This window comes from Panthera onca, chromosome D3 (genome assembly GCF_046562875.1).
Source record: "Panthera onca isolate mPanOnc1 chromosome D3, mPanOnc1 haplotype 2, whole genome shotgun sequence".
NCBI classification, from domain to species: domain Eukaryota; kingdom Metazoa; phylum Chordata; class Mammalia; order Carnivora; family Felidae; genus Panthera; species Panthera onca.
Genome location: NC_138350.1, coordinates 4466761 through 4489854, shown reverse-complemented (window position 1 = coordinate 4489854; position 23094 = coordinate 4466761). Strand labels below are relative to the sequence as shown.

At 65.8% G+C, this 23094-nt stretch overlaps 1 protein-coding gene across 27 annotated transcripts in view; it reads right to left on the bottom strand.

Annotated features, from left to right (window-relative positions):
• Positions 1–23094, bottom strand: part of NCOR2 (nuclear receptor corepressor 2) — a 166914-nt gene that overhangs the window by 53845 nt on the left and 89975 nt on the right. For 26 of the 27 annotated variants that reach the window (XM_081790600.1, XM_081790601.1, XM_081790602.1 and 23 more), the window contains 3 exons: positions 14504–14647; positions 13046–13218; positions 11074–11136 (listed from right to left, as the gene is read on the bottom strand). In XM_081790600.1, coding sequence (XP_081646726.1) covers positions 11074–11136; positions 13046–13218; positions 14504–14647 — 380 coding nt within the window. The remainder of the gene's footprint in view (positions 1–11073; positions 11137–13045; positions 13219–14503; positions 14648–23094) is intronic. The other variant, XM_081790598.1, reaches the window with a different exon arrangement.

Below are 23094 nucleotides of genomic sequence, written 5' to 3'. Positions count from 1 at the left end.
GGCAGGAGGCAGGCTGCGGACCCCCGAGGGCTGCGGGGCAGGACTGGGCCCCCACGAGGGCGGCAGGCAAGAAGCCTGACTCACGCTGCTGGGAGCACAGCAGCCTCTGAGCCCCGGAGCGAGGCTTTTAACGGCCAAAGAGCTCCCATAACGAAGTTTGAGGCCATTTTCCCTGAATCAAATCAAGCTGCAAGCAGGGAAGCGAAGACTGGAATTTTGCAGGGGTGCAGAGCACGAGGAGCCAACAGGCTGCGTGCTGGCATTTTCCGTCATTCGTCCGTCCGTCCGTCCATCCGTCCACCCCAACAGGTGCCGACTGCTTGCTACGTACAAGGCTCTAACAAAAATAAAGCTGCAACAAAAACAACATCAACGAACCACCACATCACGTGGCCGAGTGACCCGGAGTTTGCAAAGCCCTTCAAAGATGCGGCTCCATGTCAGCCCCGCTGCCGAGGCCACGAGGCTCGAGGGGTCACGGCCACTCACGAGCTTCCGGGGACAGGCCAAGGGGCCGCGCGGGAGCGGAGACCCAGCGGGCTGGAGGGGGTGCCCGCCCGACAGGCCGCCTGCTTCGCCGCGGAGGCTATGGGCCACGTGGCCTCACGGCGGCTCCTCAGGGTTCCTCAAGGACAGGCGCGGAGGGGGGGCTGGGGCATGGGATCAAGTGTAACCCGGCCCCCTGACCTTTCCCTCTGCCTGCGCCAGCAGCAGCTGCCACTTCCACAGAACCTGGCGGAGGACGACGGGACGCGAGTTTATTTATATTTCCCCAGCCGGGGCCAAGAGAGCCCAGGCAGACATGTCGGGCCGGAGCCCCGGGCGGGAGAGGGCGGGTCTCCCATCTGGGACTGCTGGGGTGGGATGGGGCGGGGCGGGGGGGGGGGGGTGGACAGCGAGGGCCCGGGGGGCAGCCGGACCCTAGCGAGGTGGACATTTCCAAACAGCACACAAGCAGAAAGGTGGCTTGGAGGCTGGCGGGGGTTCAGGGTCCTGATCAGGTCCACTTGTGGCAGCAGCAATAGTAGGCGCTGATGAGGGTGGCGGGGTCACCCGGCCCTCCCCGGAGGCGGCGGTGGCTCACGAAGGAGCACTGGACCAGCTGTCCAGAAGCCCTGCCTCGAAAGTGCTGTGCGACATCAGCCACCCCCTCTGTTCTCCGGGCCTCGCTTTCCTGGCTGCTGTGTGAAAGGCTGGGGTGAGTGTCCTCATAGCGCTGGCCAGGGGGCCCCCTTCTGGTTCCTGTTCCCCAGGTGGAGGGTGCCGGGCGCGGGGACGAGCACTGTAGACCTCACCGTGCCTTAGAGACCACCGAAACCAGACCCAGCTGATAGCCCCCCACAACGCCCGTCCACCCAGAGACAGCGCCTCTGAGCATGTGCCAACCAAGACCCCCCCACCGCCACCACCCCGGGCCTGCCCCAAGCATTCCGGGGTCCTGCCCTCCCTCCCCGAGAGCCTCAGCCCGACAACCAGAAAGGCAGGGGGGAAGGGGCCCCAAGAGAAAGGGTGGGGACGGGGCCCCGCGGGTGCAAAACTCCCGAGTCCCCGGCCCGGTGGCCACAGCCAAGTCCCTGCCACCAGCACCCAAAGCCGCCCCCGAGCCCCTCCTGGGGCCTCACTCACATCCTCTCATCTGCGTCTCCCCCTCGGCCAAGTTTTCCGGAAACATCCGGCTTGGAGGATGCTCCAGGGAGGAGCTGGGAGCAGCAGGCCGGGCCGGGAGGCGGGAGGCGGGAGGCGGGAGGCCGGGCGGCCGCGGTGCCGGCTCCGCGAGGCTTGTGGCTGGAGCAGGCTTGTGGCTGGCGTCTGCTCCGGCTCAGCTCTGCCTCACATCCTTCTGTCCAACGGCGGCGGCGGCGGCGGCGGCGGTGGCGGGCGGGGGAGGGAGGGCGGAGGCTGGGAGGAGGGCGGGGAGAGCTGCTCCACACCGCCCGCCCCTGGTGGCCCGGGGCTCCTACCGGCGGTCCTGACACCGCCTCCCCCCTCCCGGCGGGGCGGCTGAGGGTGCGCGAGGCGCCCTTCCCCACGGGGGCGGGCGGTGGGAAGCGGTCAGTTGTGTGCTCGCGCCCCGTGCCAGGCGTCACCAGGGCGCACGGTGCCCGAGGCTCCTCCGGGCACAAGTGCGCCCCGGACGGACGCTCGGCGAGGGGTGCGGGCCAGGGGGCCCCCCGGTCCCCAGACGCCCCCGCTGGGCGGAATCCGAAGAGCCGGGCCTGACGGGGCAGCCTCACTGCGCGCCCGGGCGCGATCTTCCTGCTGCCTGACCCAGCGAGACGCGTCGTCAGGGCTGAATGTGACCTCCAGACGGAGGCTCGCGGGAGCGGGCGGGCGGGGGAGCGTGGCAGAAGCCCAGGTTCAGAAGGGGCGGGCCAACTTGGCACCCGCTTCCCCCCTCCCTCTCTCCCCATCCGTGGCGGTGGCGGCGTCAGCAGCGGTAAGAACAGATGAGGGTTCAGGAAAACAGAGCTTCTCCACCCCAGCAGACGGGGAGCAAACAGCCCCTTCCGCTGTCATCCCCCTGCGCCAGCGCCACCTGCGGTCTCTGTCCCCCCCGCCCGGCCCGATGCTGCCACGGCCGGCCGGGCCCTCCCTCCGTGGGACCCCCTGGAGGCCCCGGGACCGCAGGAAGGGGGCCGCGCGCGCCTCCCAGCACCCGCCGGTCTGTGGGTGGGCGGGCCTGGCTCAGGATTCCGGGAGGAAGCTCGGGATCGGAGGAGATGAGATGAGACCTCCGACCACTGAGGATCAGGGGAAGGGCCAGGGTCCCCGAGCGGCGCTCGGCCGCCCAAGGGCCTCAGGACCACGGCTGCCTCTCCCTTCCCTCTCCCGGACGCCCCTGACAACCAGAGCCGTCCGCCCCCCCCTCCCCCCCCCGTACAAACACCTGCTGGAGGTGTCGTGGCTGGAGGTGTCGTGGGCGGCTCCCAGGAGGTTGAAAGTTAACGGGGTTGAACTTTGGAGCCAGATCCAGGTCGTGACCGATTTCTCCAGCTCGAGGGTCAATGACCTGCCTGTCCCTTCAGCCCTCAGCCTCTACGTCCTGCCCACGGAAACCCAAGGAACAACAGGCAGCCCTGAAGCCCGTGTGCACCCAGCCCTCATGCTGGGATCTCAACCGTGTCCGGGATCTAGGACGTTCTGCCAAAGCCCCTCGCTCCACACCCTGCAGGGAGGTCCGAGTGAGCTTTTAAGAATGCCGATCCAGTAGTCGTGTCTCTCCTCTACTTAAAAGTCTCCCGACGGCGACCCAGGCCTCTCAGAATAAAACCCAAAGTCCTCGGTGTGGCGCAAGGCCCCGCAGAGCCAGCCTCGCCCACCGGCTGGCCCAATTCCTACCTGTCCCCTTACTCACTCCAGCCACCGGCACCTTTTATGCCCAGCCCTCGAGCGGGACCCAGGGCATTTGCACTACCTATTTCCTCGACCTGCACGGCTTTTTCACAGCCCTGCCTCTGTCTTCCTCTGCTCCAATGATGCCTCCTCAGAGAAGCCTTCCTTGACCGGTCTGTCTAAGCCACTGTCCTAGCCGCCCTGTCATCACGAGACTTTGTTCCCTCCGGGGCACCTCTCTCCCGAAATTAGCTGCTTGGCTCCACTGCTCCCTGACTGTCCTGTCTCTGCACCTGCAACTGTCGGGCATGTGGGAGGCACTTGGCAAACGAACACAGCTCCAGATACCTGGAGTGTCTGGGTGTGGGGGCCCACCGGATGTCCCACGCCACCTCGGGCACCTCTTGCGGGCTCTCGGGAAGGAGCTCCTGAGAGGAGGGAACCGAACGTTTATCCCAGCGGCGTGCCCTGGACCCTCGCTAGACGAGGCCCGAGGCAGTGCCCACCTCCTACGCCCAGGGCCGTGCCCACAGGCCTGTGCCCCAAGGCTACATGGTACCGATGTCCCCTGCGGTCTGGATTCCCCGACCCCACTTCTAATTTCTAAGGAAAGAGTTTCGTTCTGAAAAGTCAGGAGGCAGGAACTAGGAAGTGAAATTGACCAAGACAGGAAGTCAAGCCAGGAGGTCTGAGTCACACACTTGGAGCTCCGAAAGAGACGAAGAACAGTGGGTGGCCGCAGGGCTCACTGCAGGAGAGGTGGCTCAGCATCATGGCTGGGGGGGGGGGGGGGGGGGGGCGGCTGGCGGTGGGGGGCTCGGCCGGGCCGCTGTCTGCTCTTGGCCAAGCTCGGGGGGAAGCTTGCCATGCACCTTGCAGGGGCCTGTGATGAACGGTTGTCACGGGAGCAGGGACTCAGCCCCCAGAGAGGCCCCTGTCCCTGTCATGTCCCTGCCCCGGCTCCCTCTGCGGGTCCCGGCCACAGGCAGCGCTCTCCCTTGAGGGTCTGTGAACCCCCAGCTCACCGCCACCGGTGAGCTCCGATACCCAAGGCAGGGAGGGTTCTGGGGGATGTCACAGCTGTTCCGTCTGGAAGCTAGCCCCCCCTTCCAGGAAAGGCACAGGCTCCCCAACCCCAGCCAGCCCCTTCCTACCCTGAGGCTTTCTGTTCCCTCCATGGAGAGCACAGGGTGCCCGCAAGAGAGACACATCCACACCCCTCCTGCCAGCTGCCGTTTCCAAAAGAAACTCCGGTTCGTGAAACAAAATTTTCTGCCCAAAACACTGTCGAAGGAGAGGAAAAAACTCCCGGCAGGCTTCGTCCTGAGTCATAGCACTTCCTTCTTTCGGAAACCCCAAGCCCTGGGTGGGTTGGATGTGGACTCAGCCACTCAGCTGGCAGCCTGGTCGGGCACCGACTGCATGTCAGAGCTTCCAGAACTCTGGCCAGCCCTGAAATCCCACGAGGAGCCCGGCTAGACACCTTCATACCTGAACTTTGACTTACCTACCTTTTCCCTTCCGCCTATGCTTTTAAGAATAAGCCCTGATGCCCACGTTAGCCCGTTTCATCACATCCGCGCGAGTCATCGGCAGAATGTCAAACAGCAACCTCTTCCCCTCACACACGATCAAGCAGACACTTCGGAGGAGAAGAAATCACCTGGGTGGGACCCCACGTCGCCTTGCCTGCCACTCTGGCAAAATGCCACGTTAGGCGCTCAGCGCCCAGTCTGCCCACAGAGCAGGGCGCAGAGCTCACCCCCGGGGCTCCTCACTCAGCCCTCCGGACCTAAGTCGCGTCTGTGTGCCTGTGCGGGCGTGCACACGGGGACGTTCACACCCGTGCAGAACTCGCCCGGTGGAACAATTCGCGCGCAAACAGGCCTCATGGCGACTGTGCCCGCTGCCGCGCGTGTCTCTCCGCGAGGGGTCCCCGGCTTGGACGCGGCTGTGTGCCTCTCCCTCCCGGGGGCGGAGGTGGGCCGGCAGGGGCCTCACCATGTCTTCAAGGGGGCCGACGAGGACCAACAGAGGCGTCCGGAGCCCGCCCCCCACCACGAGGTCACGCAGAAACAGGCTTTCTCCTCCTTCCGAACCCGCCACGCGCCAGAAGCCTCCGAGTCGGGAGGCAACCGCCCGAGACGCGGCACCACCTCTGCAGCGGCCCAAGGGCGTGCTGCTCGCCGGCGTGGGCCCCGGGGTGCCGCGCCGTCCGTCCCCTCCAACGGCCCTCGGCACCGCCACCCCTACGCATCCACCCTCCTCAGGCGCCCCCTCGGAGGGGCGGCCCCGTCCCCGCCGGGCCCTCGCTCGCCCCGCTCCCAGAAGCGGCCCCCGTGCGCCAGCCGCCGCGCCACACTGCCTGTCACGGGGCTCGCGGGCCACGCGCGCGGCGGTCCGGGCGCAGCACGCACGCCGCCCCTCGTCGTGCTCCCCGCCGCGGGGCGCTTCGGCGATGGACACGCGTGGGGGGGCGGGGAGCGCCTGCTTTCCCGAGCTCCGTGGCGGGGGGGGGGGGCTCACGCGTCCTCTCCCCGAACCTCAGACTCTTCATCCGTAAAAACTAATTAAACCCGCCAGTGTGCACAACCAGCACTTTGGAGGTGCAAAGCCATTAGCGGTTTCTCCTTCACTCTCCGTGAAAGCGGGGGGCGGGGCAGGGATCCAGTCCTGCGGGCGCAGCGGGCCGGGAGTTTCCGAGAGAGTTCCGGGGCCCGCCTCAGCTCCATCCGGCCCGCGGGCCTCGCCCGGGGGCCCCCAGAGACCCCGGCCGCTCACCGGGCCTCCCTCTCCCGTCGCCAGGCCGGCCACTTGAGGCCAGGGAGGGGCTGGCAGCGGGGAGCCAGGCCAGCGCCCACTGCTGGTCCGGAAAGGCGTGACCAGGGGCTTCCCCGCCCCCTCCGCGGCTGGCGCCCCGCCCACCACCGAGGCGGCGACGGCGACGGCGACGGCGACGACGACGACGCCGCCGGGGGGCCGGCGTGTGCCACTGCCTGCAGAGCCCCGGGCCTCCCGCACAGCTGGGTCGAGACTCCGAGCCAGGCCAGGCTGACCTTTCCCAGGGGAGCTAGAGCCTCCCGGCCCGGCCCGGCCCGGCCCAGCGCCTGGCCTGCCCCTCCTGCCCAGCATGGCGCCGAGCCTGGGGGCAGGCAGCCAGCTCCCCGGAGCCGCCCGATCCCCGGGGAGGCCGCTTCCTCCACACGCTGCGTCCCTACTGGGTGTGAGCTCCGGGGCAGGCAGCCCCGACCGCACGCACACGAGAAGGGAAGGTGCCCACCTGCCCGCCTAGACCCCGCAGCTGCCGTGTCCGCTGCCCCACTCCCTCCCCACGCTCTTAGAAAAACGGCCAAACTGTCCTCCACGGCTGCTAAGGCCCAGATCTCAGTGGCCTCTCCGCCTCTTCCCTCTCTCCCTGTCACTCTGCGTTTCAACATCTTACTCGACCACGCTGCCTCTGCCACAGGGCCTTTGCGCATGCTGTTCCTTCGGCCGGGATGCTTTCCCTCCCTCGCTCTCTTATTGATAGCAGCCGAGCCCCACGGACTAACTCATTCACACCTCACACCAGCCCCGTTCCTACTCTGTTACTCGAGGATCTGGGTTCAACTTCCAGCTCCGCCAATTAATAGCTGTGTGGCCTTGGGCCGCTCACTGAACCTCTGTGAGCCTCAGTGTCCCAATCTGAATAAAAGAGCCCGTAACAGCACCTGCTTCATAAAACTGGTCGGGATGACGTGACTTTAATACACGCAAAGCCTTTAGCGGCTCTTTGCACCCAGGAATGCTGACAAGTACTTAACGGTGCCGCTCAATCGCGTCGTGCTCTGGGCGCCAGCCCCAGGGCCCCTACTTCGGGGCACCCTCTCTGGCCCGGTGGAACCTCCTCCAAGCGCCATTCTGCAGCTGCTTGGCAGGTCACGTGCCTCCGGCCCACTTCTGGGATGTGCACATAGGGAGCCAGGGCCCCGAGAGGAGCGGACGCTTGTTCAGGCTCACACACCCCTAGGGGGCAGAGCCGGGACTTGGACTCGCAAGAAAGGCTCCCAAGTCTCTGCATCAGACTGCAGGCCTACCACCTCTGAGCGCCTGCTGTATACTAAGACCCGCACGTGTATGGTGTGATGCCCCTGGGGGATGGCGTCCTAGCCACGTGGCCACGGCACAAGAGAAACGAGGCCAAGACAGAGATGGGCCAGGCCGAGGGCACACGGCTGAGGGGCCGGTTGACAGGGAACTCGGCCTGCCTACGACATCACCGCCCTAAGCTCTTCTGTTTTTCGCCTGCTTGTTTCTTGCCCCAGCAGAACCACCCTGGGGGCTGCACTGGCCTGAACAGTGTTCCCTCCAAATTTCATATCCACCTGCTGCCTATAAAGGTGACCTTACTGGTAAAAGACTCTCTACCGATACGATCAAATTAAGATGAGGTCATCCTGGATTGGGGGGGGGGGGGGGGGGGAGGTCCTTGTAAGAAGAGGGGAATGTGGACAGACACACAGGGAACACGGCCGCGTGAAGACAGAGGCAGAGCCGGAAGAGCTGTGCTCACAAGCCAAGGAGCGCCAGGGATCAGGCGGCCCCTAGAGGCTGGCGCAGGCGGGGCACGACTCCTCCCTAGAGCCCCGAAAGGGAGCACGGCCCTCAACTTTGACCTCTGGCCTCCAGAGCTGTGGGAGGATGCGCTTCTGTTGTGTTTAAGTCCCCACGTTTCTACATTGTCATGGCAGAGCTCCAGGAAACTCACACAGTGGGCGACACTCGAGTTCTCACCATACCGATGAGGGAGCTACGGCACAGAGAGGTTGATGGACTTGCCTGAGGTCACAGAGCCAGAAGGTCTGGTTTCTCTCTAGGCACGGGGGGCCCTCTGCAGCTCAAGCGTTAAGGCCAGGCCGCTGGCAGTTTGCTGGGATGCTCTAGGCAGGCTCGGTGCCCTCAAGGCCCCGGGGGCAGCTGGCTTCTTACTTCCCGGGGCTCCCAGGGGAGGGTCCGGGCTGGCTGATCTCCGGGTACCCCTGCCCTGCGCCGGGTGAGGCACAGGGTCGATGGAAAGGACGGGCAGGAGGACGAGTGTGTGCCATCTGCCTGCGGCGAAGCTGTTTCTTGGGTCCCTTCCTGGGTTTCTGAGGTCCAGACAGGGGCGGGGAGGGGGCCCCACAGCGTTCCTAGCCTCCTGCCCCCCCCCCGCCCCCACCCACCCATCGCGGAGAAAGAGCCTCTGGAGCTGCCGGCACCTGCCTCCCTACCCCGCCCCTTCCCACCGCCGCCGGGAACACACAGCCATTAGCAGCCACCCTGAGCAGTAATTGTCCAGATTGCGGTAATTCACGGCAGACGAGCACGCCGGCGCTCATCGCATTATTACAAATGTCACTGAGCAGGGCCTCGGCGTGCGCGGTCCCCGGGGGGTTCTCGCGCCGCCGTCTCCGTGGGCAGGACCCAGGATGAGCTCACTGCCGCCGCGAGGACCCAACCTTGAGACGGTGGGGCACACTCCCGTCTCGGCTGGTGAGTCATCCCCGCCGACCTCCCTGTCCCCAGATCTGCCCTTCCCAGAGGGAGAGAGGACAGCCGCCCACTTGGCCGACTCCGGTTCCCAGGCAACAGGGAGGCGGCCGGGGCCGGGGCTGCCGTGACAACAGAAGACGCTGCGGGGGGTGAGGGGCCGTGGGAGCACGGGCTGGCGGTCCAGGCGCGTGCACGTGGAGCCCCTCACTCCCGGCGGGGGCGGGGGGGTGGGGAGCTGCCTGGGCACAATCACTGCCAAAGGCAGAGACTCACGAACAATTGCCAAACGTTCCCAGCAGCTCTGTTCACAGTAGCCAAAAGGTAGGAACAACCACGTGAGCAGCGGCGGACGGATGAACGAACACGTCAACAGGATGCGGTCCGTCCGCAGGCGGGATAGAGCTCCGCCGTAAAAAGGAGCGAGGCCCCCACGCGACGGAGCGGACGGACCTCGGGAACACGACGCAGAAGCACGTCCTGCAGGACGCCACTCGTGCGAGAGCCCAGACCAGGCAAATCCACTGCGACGGAAAGGTCGGCGGACGCCAGAGGCTGCGTGTGACAACCCGTGGGCACGGGGTTTCCCGTCTGGGGTGATAAAACGCTCCGAACGAGACGGAGGGGACGGCTGCACAAGGCTGCGAATGTCCCTTGTGCCACTGAATCACACGCTCTCGAACGGTCAAAACAGCGAATTTTACATTCTGCGTATTTTGCCAGAATTAAACGAGGAGGAGAATAAAAAATAAATCGCGCGGTCTCCGTGAAAGTGAAGTCTCTTGCGCTCAGTGGTGCCGTCCGCACTGGGACCACAAAGAGCACAGAGAACAAACAAGAGCAACAGTGCGGCCCCCCGTGGGGCGAACGGCACCCCTGTGCCCTGAAGCCAGAGACGCCGCCCGGCCCCCGTGCGCCCTGCTCTCACCTGCTGAGCTGCTCTCACCTCCCAGGGCAGCGCCTCTCCCGAGGGCCGGGACTCTGGAAGGTGGGGGGGCCCCAGACAGGAGCCAGCGGGGAGGGGCCTGCTCCGGGTAGGAATCTGAAACTTCAGGGTGGAGCACTCAGGCCCCCTTCCCGGGGTGGAGGGTGGGGGGCAGGGCAGACAGCCCCGTCGCGGCCTCCATCCCGGCTCGGCCTGGAGGCCACACCGTCCTCAGACTCGCCTGCCCCCGTGTGCCCAGGGCCCTCGCTAGAAAGGCTATCCGTTGCTCCGTGAGTCACGTCCCGGAGCTCCGGGCGCCAGAAGCTGCACGTCAGCGGCAAGGCCTTGGTAGGGCCAGGAGGACGAGGGCCGGAGGCCTGGGCCTGCTCCCAGCCCCTCCACACATCAGCTCCGGGACCCTGGCCACCCTGGCCTCGCTCCTTACTCGGTCCTCCGTGAGCCGGGATGGACAGGAGAGCCACCCCCTGATCTCGGGGCTGAGATCAAAGCAAGTGAGAACAGGCAGGCACATGGGGCTCAGGCACCACCCGGCCTCAGCCTTCCTGTCGGCACTGGGCTCGGGCAGGGGAGGAGCGGGCCAGGGACAAGGGGGCTCCACAGGATGCAGCCCGACACTGCAGGGGCCACCCTCGGGACCCTCGATGCCTGCAACCTCTAGTCCCCCACGGTTAATCCGGAAGCCTCTCCCGTGTCACGGGTGGGGAAACTGAGGCACGGAGCTGGGTCACTGAGCCAGGAAGCGGAGGACCCGGCTATTCTGGCTCCACTGAACACACAGCTGGCTTCTAAGGCAGGACGTAAGGTCAGCACCACAGCACGTGGCCACCAGCCCCCTGTAGCCCCGCCTCCCGGGGGAGAACGCCACCGGTGGGGGGCGGGGGGGCTACAGCCTGACCCCGTGACCCCACCGTGGTGGCTGCTGGAAGCTCTGTGCCTCCCCTCCGCGAGGCCCACGTGTGCTGCCGCCACTCTGTCTACGGGGCCACAGTGCGCTGAGCCCAGAGGCAACAGAAGCCGCCTACGGACCTCGTACACGGCATGAGCCGCACCGCCAAGGGACCCGCCGCGGAGCCCGGCGACGCAGCCACACGGACCCCTCCTCTGGAGGGCAAAACCGAGACTCCCGGGAAACGGCACGAGTCGGAGGACGCCCCAAAGCGGAGGCTGCCCCTCCGGATGGCACCGGAGGCCCCCGTTCAAGGCCCGGTGGGTCGCCCGCTCCCCAGCACGTGAGCTTCAGGACCCGGATGCAAACCGAGAGCGGCCAGAGCCGCGGAGGCGCTCACCTTTCTTGGCGGTCTCCATCTCCTCCTCCGTCCAGCGAGAACTCTCGTTCATCTCCATCGAAGCTAGAAAGGAAGGCGGGGCGCGTTGGCAGAGGCCCAGGGGGCGATCCCGCCGGGGCTGGGGCGCCGTAAGGAGCCCGTTTTGCAGGCGGAACTCACACTGAGATGGCCCAGGGCCTCTACTGTGAAAAGCTACATCTGCACGCACGAGGTCGGGGAGGGGGCGCCTCCCCCGAGAGCACGGCGACCGCACGAGGGGCACAGGGACCAAGAACGCCAGCTTCGGGTGGGCGGGGACCTCCTCTGAGCTCGGACTCGTCGGGGGCCGGATGGGTCTTTGCCGTGACACCCCCCTGGTTGACAGCCACCAGGTGTCCCTAGTCCCCACTCCAACCATGACAACCAAAGCTGGTTTTGGACACGGCCAATTGCCTCCTGGGGTTTAAAAGGCCCCTGGCCAAGCATGCTGCTCTGCGGGGTGAGTGACACGGTCCCCCCGGCTCCCCCCGTGCAAGGATGAGGCTTTACAAGGGACTGCGGCCCTGGACATCGGGCAGAGTCGGCCAGGCCTCTGCAGTGGCGCTGTTTTCGGGTCTGTCCTCCAAGTTCCCCGAGACAGACGCCTGGGTCTTTCCCTGCAAATTGCTTAAGATCTCCTGAAGGGGGCAGACATGAGGGACCAGCTTCATGGACCCAGCGCCTGGAACAGCACCAGGCCAGCCTGGAACTACCAGGCTCGGTGGAGGCCAGCCGGCCAGTGGAGGGGAGTTCCAGCAGGAGGGGAATGAGAAGGAGCAGCTCAAGGCAGGAGAGGGGAGACGGCCCCCACCCCCCTCCCTGGGCGGCTTCCCCCCTCCCTGCTACAACAGCCTGCAATCCCTTCTTTCCCCAGGGACCCTCAGAGGGAGGCTGTGAAGTCTGAGCTCAAGGTGTAACTGCCACTGGAGGGCCCAGGGAGGTGTTTTCCACCCAGCAATCTAGCCCCACCCAGCATCGGCCTGGGGGCCCAGAGGAGCTTCCCAGAAGTTAGGCCGGGGAACCTGCTGCCCCCGGCCTCCGGGCACCAAGGCGTAGTCACAAAGGCCGGGAGTGTGACAGGAGTCACGTGAAATTTGTGGCCAACGGGGCTGGTCTGAATTCCAGCTGACTCCAAGAATATGGAGGTGACATCCTTTCTCTAAGCCTCAAACAGCCCATCTATGAAATGGGTATGAATTACCTCCCACAGGAAGAAGGGACAGACCCTGGGTGTCGGGTAGGGGGCAACTGTGAGAAATGAAATGTCACCTCCATCAACTCAACTTCCACCCTAGGAAGGCACCCTGGTGCCTGGGGCCTGAACCTGAGCGCTCAGGGCCCAGGGTGGGGGCTCCCCCAGAGGCGGGAGGGGCGGGCCCCCCAACAGCCAAACACCACTGCGGAGATAAAGGACACACGTTGGCTGCCCCCCTGTGGCCGAATGCGAGAACTGCTACTCAATTTGTCTCTCCCGCCCCCAACCCCAACTTGGGATGGGGGGGTGAGGCTCAGACCCGCCGAGCAGGAGAAACTGAGGCCCACGGGAGGGAAGTTGGAACCCGGGTGCCTACCAGGGCTGGGGGCGGGGACAGTCTACACCCAGGCCCTTCTAAAAAGGGGTTGCAGCTACGACAACTGCTCCCTGGCTCCCTGGTGGGGGCCAAGTGCGGCCAGATTTTCCAACTAGAAAACAGAACCTAAAGTGGCGATCTAGACTTTTACGTGAACCCTCCAGGCCCGGGGTCATCGGGGCTGATGGGCGCTGAGCCAGCCCTTCCCAGCCCCACCAGCCGTCGTAGGCTCTTCCCACACCCGGCCCCCACACGGCAAGCGCGTGTGCAGACGAGGGCCCTGGAGCACAGAGAGGGTCAGGAGTTGGCCCCGGGTCACACAGCGAGTTCGGAAGCCAAGGCCGGGCCTCGGAACCCACCGCCCTCCCTGGCCGGCAACTCACCCAGCTCGGCGCTCTGCTGTGGGGTGACGGCCTCCTCACTGTTGGCCTCGTTGGCCATGGAGCGGGTGATGCGGCCTTTGCGTCTCCCCTGGCTGTTGGCAGTTTTCCGGCCTTTAGAGGCCGCTGCCTCCTTCTCATCGTTGTCCTCCCCAGAGGTGTCGTCTGTCTTCTCCCTGAAGGCCAGAGAGGGAGACAGGGGCAGCCTCGCCTGAGCCGGGAAACCAGACGACGGCTGCAGGCGACCTGCTTCCGTCAGCTCGGTGGGCGCGGGCCGCCAGGGACCCGTGCGGCTCAGACGCCGGGAAGCTCGGGCTGAGGGCCGGCGAGCAGCGGGCCACAACCCTCCGCACTCGCCGGACGAGGGGCGTGGGCCGGCAGGTAACCGGGTGGCTCCGCGGGCACGAGTCGCTGTCCGCCTGCCAGACCAGCTCACGTGCCACACAGACGCGCTGCCGTCTGCCTGCAGGCCCGCTGGCTCAGCCGCGTGGGGGGCGGCCAGGTCCCACCCACGAGGCCACTCGACCCCCCGCCCCCCCCGAAGCAGAGACGCCCTCGGCGGGGCTCGAGGCCCACAGCAGCTCTGCTCGCTTGCGGTACCGGGACGGGTCGCTGGGCCTCGCAGAATACCCAAGAGGGAAGGCTCCTGCCGGGCTTCTGCAGGCTGGGCCAGGCGCGGGGGCGTGTGCGGGTGACCTCGGGACCCGGGGCCGGGGCTTTCTCCGAAGCCGACGCGGGACGCTCAGATTTATGCCCCACCTCCCATTCGTCTTCCTGAAGGCCCCCCCTGCACGTCTGGGACACAGAGGGTAATGAAGCCAGATGTTCTCCGAAGCCACATGCCTGAGCCCGTGCCAGGTACCTGGCACAAAGCCGTGTCCGCCCCCCTTTCTGGAGCCAATCTCCGGCTGGCTGTGCTCAGCACCCGCCCCTGGCAGGCACGGGAGGCTGTGCCTTGATCTGCAAGAACTCACGCTGACAGCGATAATTCTAAAGGTGAGGGCAGGGCCCGCCTGCATACCTAGTCCTTCCGCCAGCTCCTCTGATCGTCCCCCTTCCCCCGCCTGGCGTCTCAGGAGACTTGGCGGAGGAGGGGGAGAAGATGAGGAGGCCAAGAGCTCCCAAGTCATTGCCTGGATTTATTAGCTCAGGAGTAGAGCTCAAATGAGCTATCAGTCTCGGAGGTCTCCAGAGGGTTGGAGGAGGCAAGGGCGGGCGGGCGGGGGGGGGGGGGGGTGGGGGGGGGAAGAGCAGGCTTCCGGAAGGGGGGCTGTCAGGTTCAGACGGAGCGGAAAATGCCTCCCTTCCCGGCAGGCAATCCGCAGCTGCCGAATGGCTCGCCTCAGGTGCTTCGACAGAGAGGGGGGCCCCCCCCCCCACCCTCTCGAGCTGAGTCCAGGCCACCTCCCCGCCACCCGGGGGAGGGGGCCGGGCCACGGCGGGGCGACGGGGCGGCCTTACTTGGTCAGCTCCTCCTTGTCGTTCTCCACGTCGGGCTTCTCCTCCTCCTTCTCAGCCTCCTTGTCCTTCTCCTTCTCATCCTTCTCCTCCTGGTTGCTCCGGGGCATTTGCTGCTGCTGCTGCTGCTGCTGCTGCTGCTGCTGCGGGGGCCCCGGGGGAGGCCGGGGGAGGGAGGAAAACGGCGAGGCAGGTGAGCCTTTGCGCCTGGGCTGAGTGCGCCCGCAGAGCAGGAACGGGACGCAGTCAGCCGCAGACGCCACAGCCGGGGGCACCGCAGCCCACGGGGTCCAGGGAGGCAGGAGCCCCAGGGCCAGGCGTAGCCGTCGGAAGCCTGGACGCCTCCAGGACTCCTCCCGACTCCTCCACTCGCGGGCTGTGTGACCCTGGATGAGGACCTTAACGTCTCTGTGCTCTGACTCCTCCCTTGCAAAGCAGGGCTGTTCTGCAGGCCCACCCCGGCCGGGGGCCGGGAGGCCGAAACAAGAGATCCCCGACACGAGTGGGGTCTGGCACGGCTGTTCAAGGGGGGCCGAAGCCACCACCGGCACGGGGAGGGCTGCCAGTCAGGCTTATTAGGCCAGAGCGGGGCGAGCACTGGAGAACCTGGGGACGCATCCCTGACAAAGCACGGGCCCCCTCGCAGCCCATCGCCACACCCGTAAAATGGGCAGGCGGGGAGGGGAGCCGGGGGCCCGGGCCCACGTGCAGGTGCGGGCTGCCGTGTCGAGGGTCCACTGCCTGCCGCAGCCTTGCTCTGCTCATGTCCAGGGCGAGGCTCTTTCACCTCCTCCCAGGCCTGTTTCCTCTGCTGCCCCTCGCACTGGGCCGCGGGGCCTGCCCTCAGCAGGACGGGGGAGGAAGTGAGGGCGGCCGGCTCCTTCCCGGGAGGCTGCCCGACTTCCTCCTGCCCTGCTGGGTTTCTTTCAAAGCACCTGCTGTTTCGGGGAGCCCGGTGGCTCAGTCGGTTAAGCGTCCGACTTCAGCTCAGGTCATGATCTCATGGTTTGTGGGTTCGAGCCCCACCTCAGACTATGAGCGGCCAGCTCAGAGTCCGGAGGCTGCTTCGGGTTCTGTGTCTCCCTTGCTCTCACTCAGTCTCTCTCTCTCTCTCTCTCTCTCTCTCTGTCTCTCAAAACTAAGTAAGCGTTACAAAAACTATTTAAAAATTAAAAAAAATAAATAAAGCACACGCTGAGGCCACCCCAAAGTTCTCCCTGCGGGCAACTGCCAGACCAGACCACCTTTCCATCCCAGTGAGCCAAGGGAGACAAAAACAAACCCGTAGAAAAGCCTTTCGGTGTGGGGCAGGGGTACGGTCACCCAAGGAGAGAGAAACCCCAGCAGGTGGAGAAGGCGGGGGCAGGCGGGGTTTCCCTCCGTCCCTCCCTCCCTGCATCTTTCCTCCGCGTCAGGAACACACGGCCCTCCAAAGCACGAGGCTGCCTCGGCCTGCAACCCCCTCTCCCAGGACGGACCCTCTCGCGCGGCTGTCGTTTACGAGGCGGCGGACCACAGCTGGGGGCGTTCTGTGCCACAGGGGCCCAGAGCGCGGAACCCCGGGCTCTCCAAAGCCATGCCAGGGGTCACCCCAGGAACGAGCTGCTCCAAGAACCCCCTCTGCTCTGCAAGAGGAGGCGAGGGGGGCTCAGAGCAGCCTCTCCGCCCCGACCGCATTGCTGCCAGTTCCCGGCGGCTGGCCTCGGTCCCTTCACCAGCCTGTCCCTCACCACCACCAAGACCCCTGAGACACCAAAGCACGCACTTACCACAGCCTGTGAGCCGTGGTCACCTCTCACACCTGAAAGGCAAAGCCTCTTTCGGAGCCCTCCCAGCAGGTGGCGGCAGGAACGGAGAGGTTTGCCGCTTTGTTCCGAGACGGGTGCCCTCTGCGCACTCGCCTGAGGGCAGAGGGGGCAAGCGGGGACCAGGGAGCAGGCTCCGGGGCCAGAGATGGCGTGGCTGATTGGGGCGGGGTGTCCCGTCGGCTTGGCCGACTTCTGCACACCTGGGAAGCCGATGCCGGGGGCTGGGCAGGACAGGGGCTTTCCAACCGCAAGTAGCTTGGCATTCCCAACGCCGCCTTCGGCCGCTTCTCTACCCAGAGTCCTGCCCGGGCAGCAGCCTCACCCCAAACCTTTTCTTCCGTCCCTCCCAGTGGCCACAAGGGCTCAACTCCGGGCCACCCACCAGGAAGCACCTGTCGTCATCCCCTGGGTCTGGGCTGGTGGGGCCTCAAAGCCCCGTGAGATCTCATCCCTGGGCCGCAAAGCAGGCCACCGTCCAGCCCAGCATGGCCAGGAGGTGCGGCTCCCCACCCATAGAGGCTCAGCCCTGCACCCGTGCGTCCTGACTAACAAGGGCTGAGGCCCGGCGGTGGGGGGGGCGGGGAGGTTCTGCACCTGCGCCCGCACTGAGCTAAGCGCCTTCCTGCCCGCACCCCACCCCCCGCCTCAGAGCCCTGGAGAAGCCCCACTGGGAAGATGCCAGCATTTCCCAAGGGCTTACTGCCCAACACGGAGCTGTGCACCCCCCGCTCACCAGCTCCCGGCCCTCCTGAGTCCCGGTGGCGGCCAAGATGAAAACAGACACGAGGGGTGACCCAGGGCTCTGTCCCTGGCCCCACACCAAGCACCTCGTAGGCACCAACCCGCCGGATGCCCTGAACCAACCTCCGACAGAAAGAGCGGCGACCACCATTCCCCTCCCGCGCAGCAGGAAACTAGGTGCAGAGGCAAAGCCTCACGGGCTCCGAGGGAGGAAAGCGGATGGTCCACGGGCAGCAGGCACAGTCCCGCCGTCCCCAAAGCCCCGCTCAGAGTCTCCCCCTACTCCGCCCTCCGACCAGAATCGGGGGCCTCAGTTGGGGGTGGGGCGGTCTTTGGGCATCCCTGCCCCTTGCCGCCTCGCCCAGCCCGTCCCCCATCAAGACTCCTCGAGCCCCCACCTGAGCCTGGGCCGGCCCCAAACCGCCCCCACCCCTGAACGACCATCCGCATCGCAGCAGGAAGCTCCAGAACGGCCCAAAGTGCCGTGTGCCGGGCACTGCGCTACGGACCTCGGCCATCTCCTTTACCAGCCCCTCGCCTCTCCCGCTTTACAGAAGAGGAAACTGAGGCACGGGGTGGCCGAGCGACAAACCTGGTCAACAGCAGTGCCAGGATTCCAACCGAGGCCCGACTTAACCCTGGCCGTGCCCAGCCCCCCTCCAGCCACCCCCACCCACCCTGGCGTGCCGCCCACCCCTCTGCAGGCTCCCGCGCCCGTGCCCCCCTTGCGGGGAGGCTCGAAGTCCCAACAGATACTGCAGCCCGGCCATTACTCCCACCACTTCCCACCTAGGTCTGCAGTCTCAAAGCCAGCCACACCCCGACGGTTTATCAAGCCCCGAGGACAGGGGTGAGGGACGAGGGCGCGTGTGGCTACACCCACTAGTTCAGCACCTCCGAGGCCGCTCTGGAGTCACGGCATGCAGCCCCCCGTGGGCTCCCGGCGTCTCGTGACCCGACTGCCGTCTCCCTTGGGAGAGGAGCCCTGGTCCCGGCCTCAAGCGCGTTTCCCAGTGGGAGAGACCCATCAGCACAGTAACGACCATCTGCCTGACCTCCTGCTGCACCGAGGTCAACGGCTGATTTAGGGGTGCTCCGTTCACTCCAGATCTATGCGGCAAGACGGGGGCCCCAACTCACAGCACCGCCCCCCTCACCACAGCCAGCCCCGTCTCTCAAAATCTGGAAGCCTCTGATGGGTCTAGGGCAGCAACCATGAGGACCGCTAACACAGTGAGGATTAACAGCTTCCAGGGCCCTGCTTCCCAAGGATCTCACTGCCTGATGGCCGCACACACACGCCCCCTAGGGCGCTCTGGGGAGTCCCGAACCCCAAGACACGCCTGCACCAATGGTATCAGAATCTTGGGGTGAGACCCAGGCCTCGGCGTATTTAAATTCCCGGGTCATCCCAATGGGCGTCCAGGCTTGAGAACTGGTGTTTTAGACAAGGAGACAGCAAACTTTTTCCGTACAGCCACAGGTCCACTGGCTCCTGTCACAACTGCTCATACCGACACGGTTTGGGACTTGAGAGCAGCCAAGATGCAGACAAGTGGGCACGGCTATGTACCAATAAAACTTTATTTACAAAATAGGCAGTGGGCCAGATCTGGCCTGAGGGGGCCATAATTTGCCCAGCCCTGCTCCCAGACCAGTGCCGCTCAATCTAGATCCGCACACGAATCAGCTGGGCATGGTGAGAAAATGCAGATTCCGTGGGTCTGGGGTGGGCCTGGGCCTGTGCATTTCGAGGCATCTTCCTGGGGAGGCTGATGCTGCTGGTTCCTGGGTCAAGCGAGGCTTTCGGGGATCCTTGTTTCACAAAACGCACCCAGGACCTTTGCCACTGGCAGCCGGTGACGCCTGTGGACCTGGAAGCCAGACTTCACCATCTCGAGAGACTCTGGAGCTCCGGACGGGGGCCTACCGTTGCGTCTGAGACGCGTCAGTGGTCAGGCTCACAACGGGCTTCGTGCCCAGCGCTGGGTCGGGAGCGCCCCCCCCCCCCCCCCAAACCACAGCACAGCTCTGCAGAAACCCTGACCGGATCTACGGTTAGCCAGGGTCATCGGTTCAAGTGCCCGAGGGACCCCTGCTTCCGGAGGGCGGAGTGCGGGACAGGCAAGCCGAGCCCGTGCTGTGCCAAGGCCCCAGGCCAGGGCTGCACGGAAACCGGCACGAAACACCGACAATTCCTGACCGCACACGGCGAATGTGGGACCAAGCCTTCTTCTCCCAGTCTCGAACCTGGTATAGTTAACCGAACCCCCCGGCGACGCTGGCATCACCTCTGTTTTAGAACAGAGAACACGAGGACGCAGGAAGTCAAGGAGCTCCCCAAGGTCACGCGGCATCTCCCAGCGGGACCCCAGGGGTGGGTGGGCTCAGGCTCCCCCCTTTCAAGCCAGACTGTGCCCCCACAGCCCACGCCCCACCAGGGGGACTCCACGCCACCAGAACCGCGGGCCCCAACCTTCCGGAGCTGGCGCCTCAGGTGACAGACAAGGAACGCCCGCCAGGGCAGCCGGCGGCTCAGTGCTGAGAAAACCTGCAAAGGCTCAGCAGGCCGCAGACGTGGTGGCAGTTCTTCCTGGCCCACGGGGACGAGGAAGGAGGCCTGTGAGCTGGGTCCCCGAAGGCTTTCGGTTGACAAGGACGAGAGGGGACACCGCAGGGAGGGGGCCTGCGTGGGCAAAGGCGCGGCGACGTGAAAACGCCCACCGTGCTCACCAAGTGACACACGGCGCCTGGCGGCAGGGCCCGGCCGGCTTCGACAGCCACGCGCAGGCAGGCGGGCGGCGCCCTGGTGGCAGTGGGGGAGGGGCGGGCAGGGAAGGCCGTGCTCCGCCTGGTGCTGAAGGGCCGCGCGGTGGCCGATCGAGGGGGGCACGGCAGTCGGTTCCCGCTGATCTTGCCTAGTGGAAACAAGTGCCGACGATCCAGGCAGGCGCGGACGCATTCGACCCTCGGAGGACAGGTCCCCAAAAATGTGCCGGGACAGCCTCCCGAGACCCCACGCCCAGCGACACCAGAGGCAGCACGGTCTCATGCACTCACTCTACGGACGTGTCACCGGGCGCCTCCGGAGAGCGAACCCAGAGAGGGGCTCTGTCCTCGTGACACCTGCCACGTCTGGGCAGCAGGGAAGGGGGTCCCGGAGGCCGAGGCTGGGGGAGAACTGCGGTCGGGGTCGGGCGTCGGGAGGCAAGACACAATGGAGGTTTCTGGTCCCGGCAGCAACACCCCCCCCAACCTCCCCGCCGACACTCGGCCCCCTACCCTCCTCATCCAGCCCGTCCGTCCGTCCCTCCTGGGAAACGCAGGTGGGGTTAGTCCGTGCGGGAGCTGGCTCGGACCAGCTCGCGAGAACAGACCTCAACTTGCAGGGTTTTTGCAGGCGAGCTGCTATCAGACACAGCCGTTATAAAAAACTGAAATACGTGACCTTACGGTTAAAGAAAATCATAATAAAAACAAAGGTAACAAGCACTCTGAGTGCCTCGCTTCCCAATCATTCAGCTACGTTTGTCTGTCATCTGTGCTCTTGAGGACATTTCCGTCAACTGCACCCACACAGCGGAAGTGGAGCGGGATACGGCGCCGTGTGTGTCCCTCCCGCTCCCACCTCCCGTGACGTCACGCTGGTGGCTGAGATCGGGGCACGGCGGGAGGGCCTTAACCACAGCCACCGGCACGTGCTGCCGATCGGGGCCTCGCCCCCCCTGAAGGCGGGTTGCCAAACGCACACCAGCATCCCCTGCAGACACACGTACCAGCAAAGCCTGAGTTTCACACACGCGCCCGTGTGTGCCGTCTGTTCTTGTCTGCCTGCACGGGAGGCTTTGGCGGCCAAAGCTCCGTTTTAGGCCGTCGGTCAGAGCCCGTCCCGCCACCGGGAATCAAATCAGCGGTCTGACACAGCAGAGGGCCTCGTGATCTAGCCCCTGCCCACCCCTGCCCGCCCCACCCACTTCCCTCGCGGTTGCCCCCCTCCGCCTCCTGGAAGACGCCACGTTTATTCCCACCTCGGGGCCTTTGCACTCGCTGTGCCTGCTGCCCGGGAGTCTCCCTCCGACTCTGCCTGGCCGGTTCCTTCTCATCACTCGGGTCTGAGCCCAAACGACACTTCTTCAGCCAGGCCCTCGAGGTGTGCTCCCTAAAAGCTGCCCTCCCCCGCGTCACTGGCCTCCTGACTCCGGCTCACGTTTCCCGCCACCTCACACGATCACCCTAATTCACTGTGCACCGTCCGCCTCCCACGTGGGCGTGTCGGCTCTGGGGACCTGGCCTGTCTCGTTCGCCGTGGAATCAGCTAGAACGGCGACTGTGTGAAGACACGACGACAAGGTCTCCAACACGGCCACCGTCCACCCAGGACGCTCCTCGAGCGGGCAGGCCCACCACGGCCCCCCTGCCGTGGCCCACGCAGGCACCGACCCGCACAAATGCTGCTCTTCCGGTAACTGTGTTCCGGCTCTTGGCAGCCCAGCTTGAGACGCCCGGATGGGGGGCGCGTCGGTCCCCAGCCTCTCGCCCCCTGGAGCCCAAATGATCCGCGCTCACATCTTCTGGACGGGCTCCTGCCCTCCGTGTCCTTCCGTGCCTTTGATGTGGTCTGCCTCGGACGGGGCTGGCGGGGAGCCAGGTCTCGGCCCGTGAGAAGGCCGTGCCTGTGCTCTCCCGAAACGAGCCAGTTTGCTGGCTCCCTGGGGTACGGGCTCTCCTGAGAACGGCGGCTCCTGGAATGCGTCCGGGGACTGTGGGCCCGGAGGGGCCTCCCCACTGGCCTCCCCCATCTCGGGCAGGAATCAGGGACATCTGCTCCCTGGAGCCCTAGATCCGGACACGGTCTGGCCCCCAGCAGGGCGGAAGCATACCTCCCGCGGGCCTGGGCCGTCCAGGAAAGCCAGACAGACCCCCAGGCCGGAGGCCCATCTGGGCTCCGGGCAGCAGTCTGGCACACTCACGTTTACCCCGTGGCCCGGGAGAAACGCAGCCCAACCTGGAGGCGATGTGGCCATATCTGGCCTGCCACATGTCCCTGCCAGACCTCACTGGAGCGGGGACGGCGGTCGATTTCATCAGCCCAAGGTGGGGGGGTGGGGGGGGAGACACAATCAGGCCCTGGGAACCAGCACGGGCTGCAAAGCAGCTGCCCCTCCCCATGTGGACCACACTTGGCTGGGCCTGCCCGGGAACAGCCTTCTGGGTCACACTGTCCTCTGTGAGAGCTGCCCAGGCAAAGGAGCCTCAGGAGTGTCCCAGCAACCCGAACAAGGTCACGTGCTCCCTGGCAAGGAGCTGGGAGAGGAGGCTCGGGGGGGAGAAAAGACGGGAGGAAGGTGAGCGATGGGAGACAGACGGGTATGGGTGTGGGGGCAGAGGGGGAGGGAGACAAACACAGACGGAATCGGACACACAGAGACTCACACGTAGGGAAAAGAATGAGGGAAACAGGACACAGAGGCAGAAAAGGCGGTAAGAGACGGAGATCAACCCAGAAAACACAGGAGCCTGGGCTGAGCACCCGGTCAGAGGTGGAGCTGGACTGAGCCACAGAGAGGAGCCACGAGGGCAAGGATGTGCAGGCCGGGGAGCAGGAGAGGAGGTGGGGCCCCAGCACATCCCCCCTCGGACGCCCCGGGGACAGGCCAGGAGGCTGGGCCTCAGCGGCCCAGGGGAGCACTCACCCTCGGGGACACGCCCCTCCGTAGCACGGGCCCCCCCATCACCCGGAGGGCCACAGGGGCCCCCGGGTCAGGGCTGCGGCAGGCCGGGCCTCACACTCCCGGCTCCCCGACGCTGGAGCCGACTACCGACCACAGCATTCCTGGACTCTGGTTCTGCAATTAGCCGGCAGAACGTGGCCCCTCTGTCCATGAATCACGAACCATAAACCACCACGCCGTCACCCGCCTTGGCCGGTGACTCAGCTCGCAGAGAGGATGCTGTTTCTTCGGCCCAGCCTACAGCCCGCCCGCCACTCACGGCGAGGTCCCAGGGGCCCGGGGCCAGCACCCGGGGGCTCAGCTCTCACCTGCC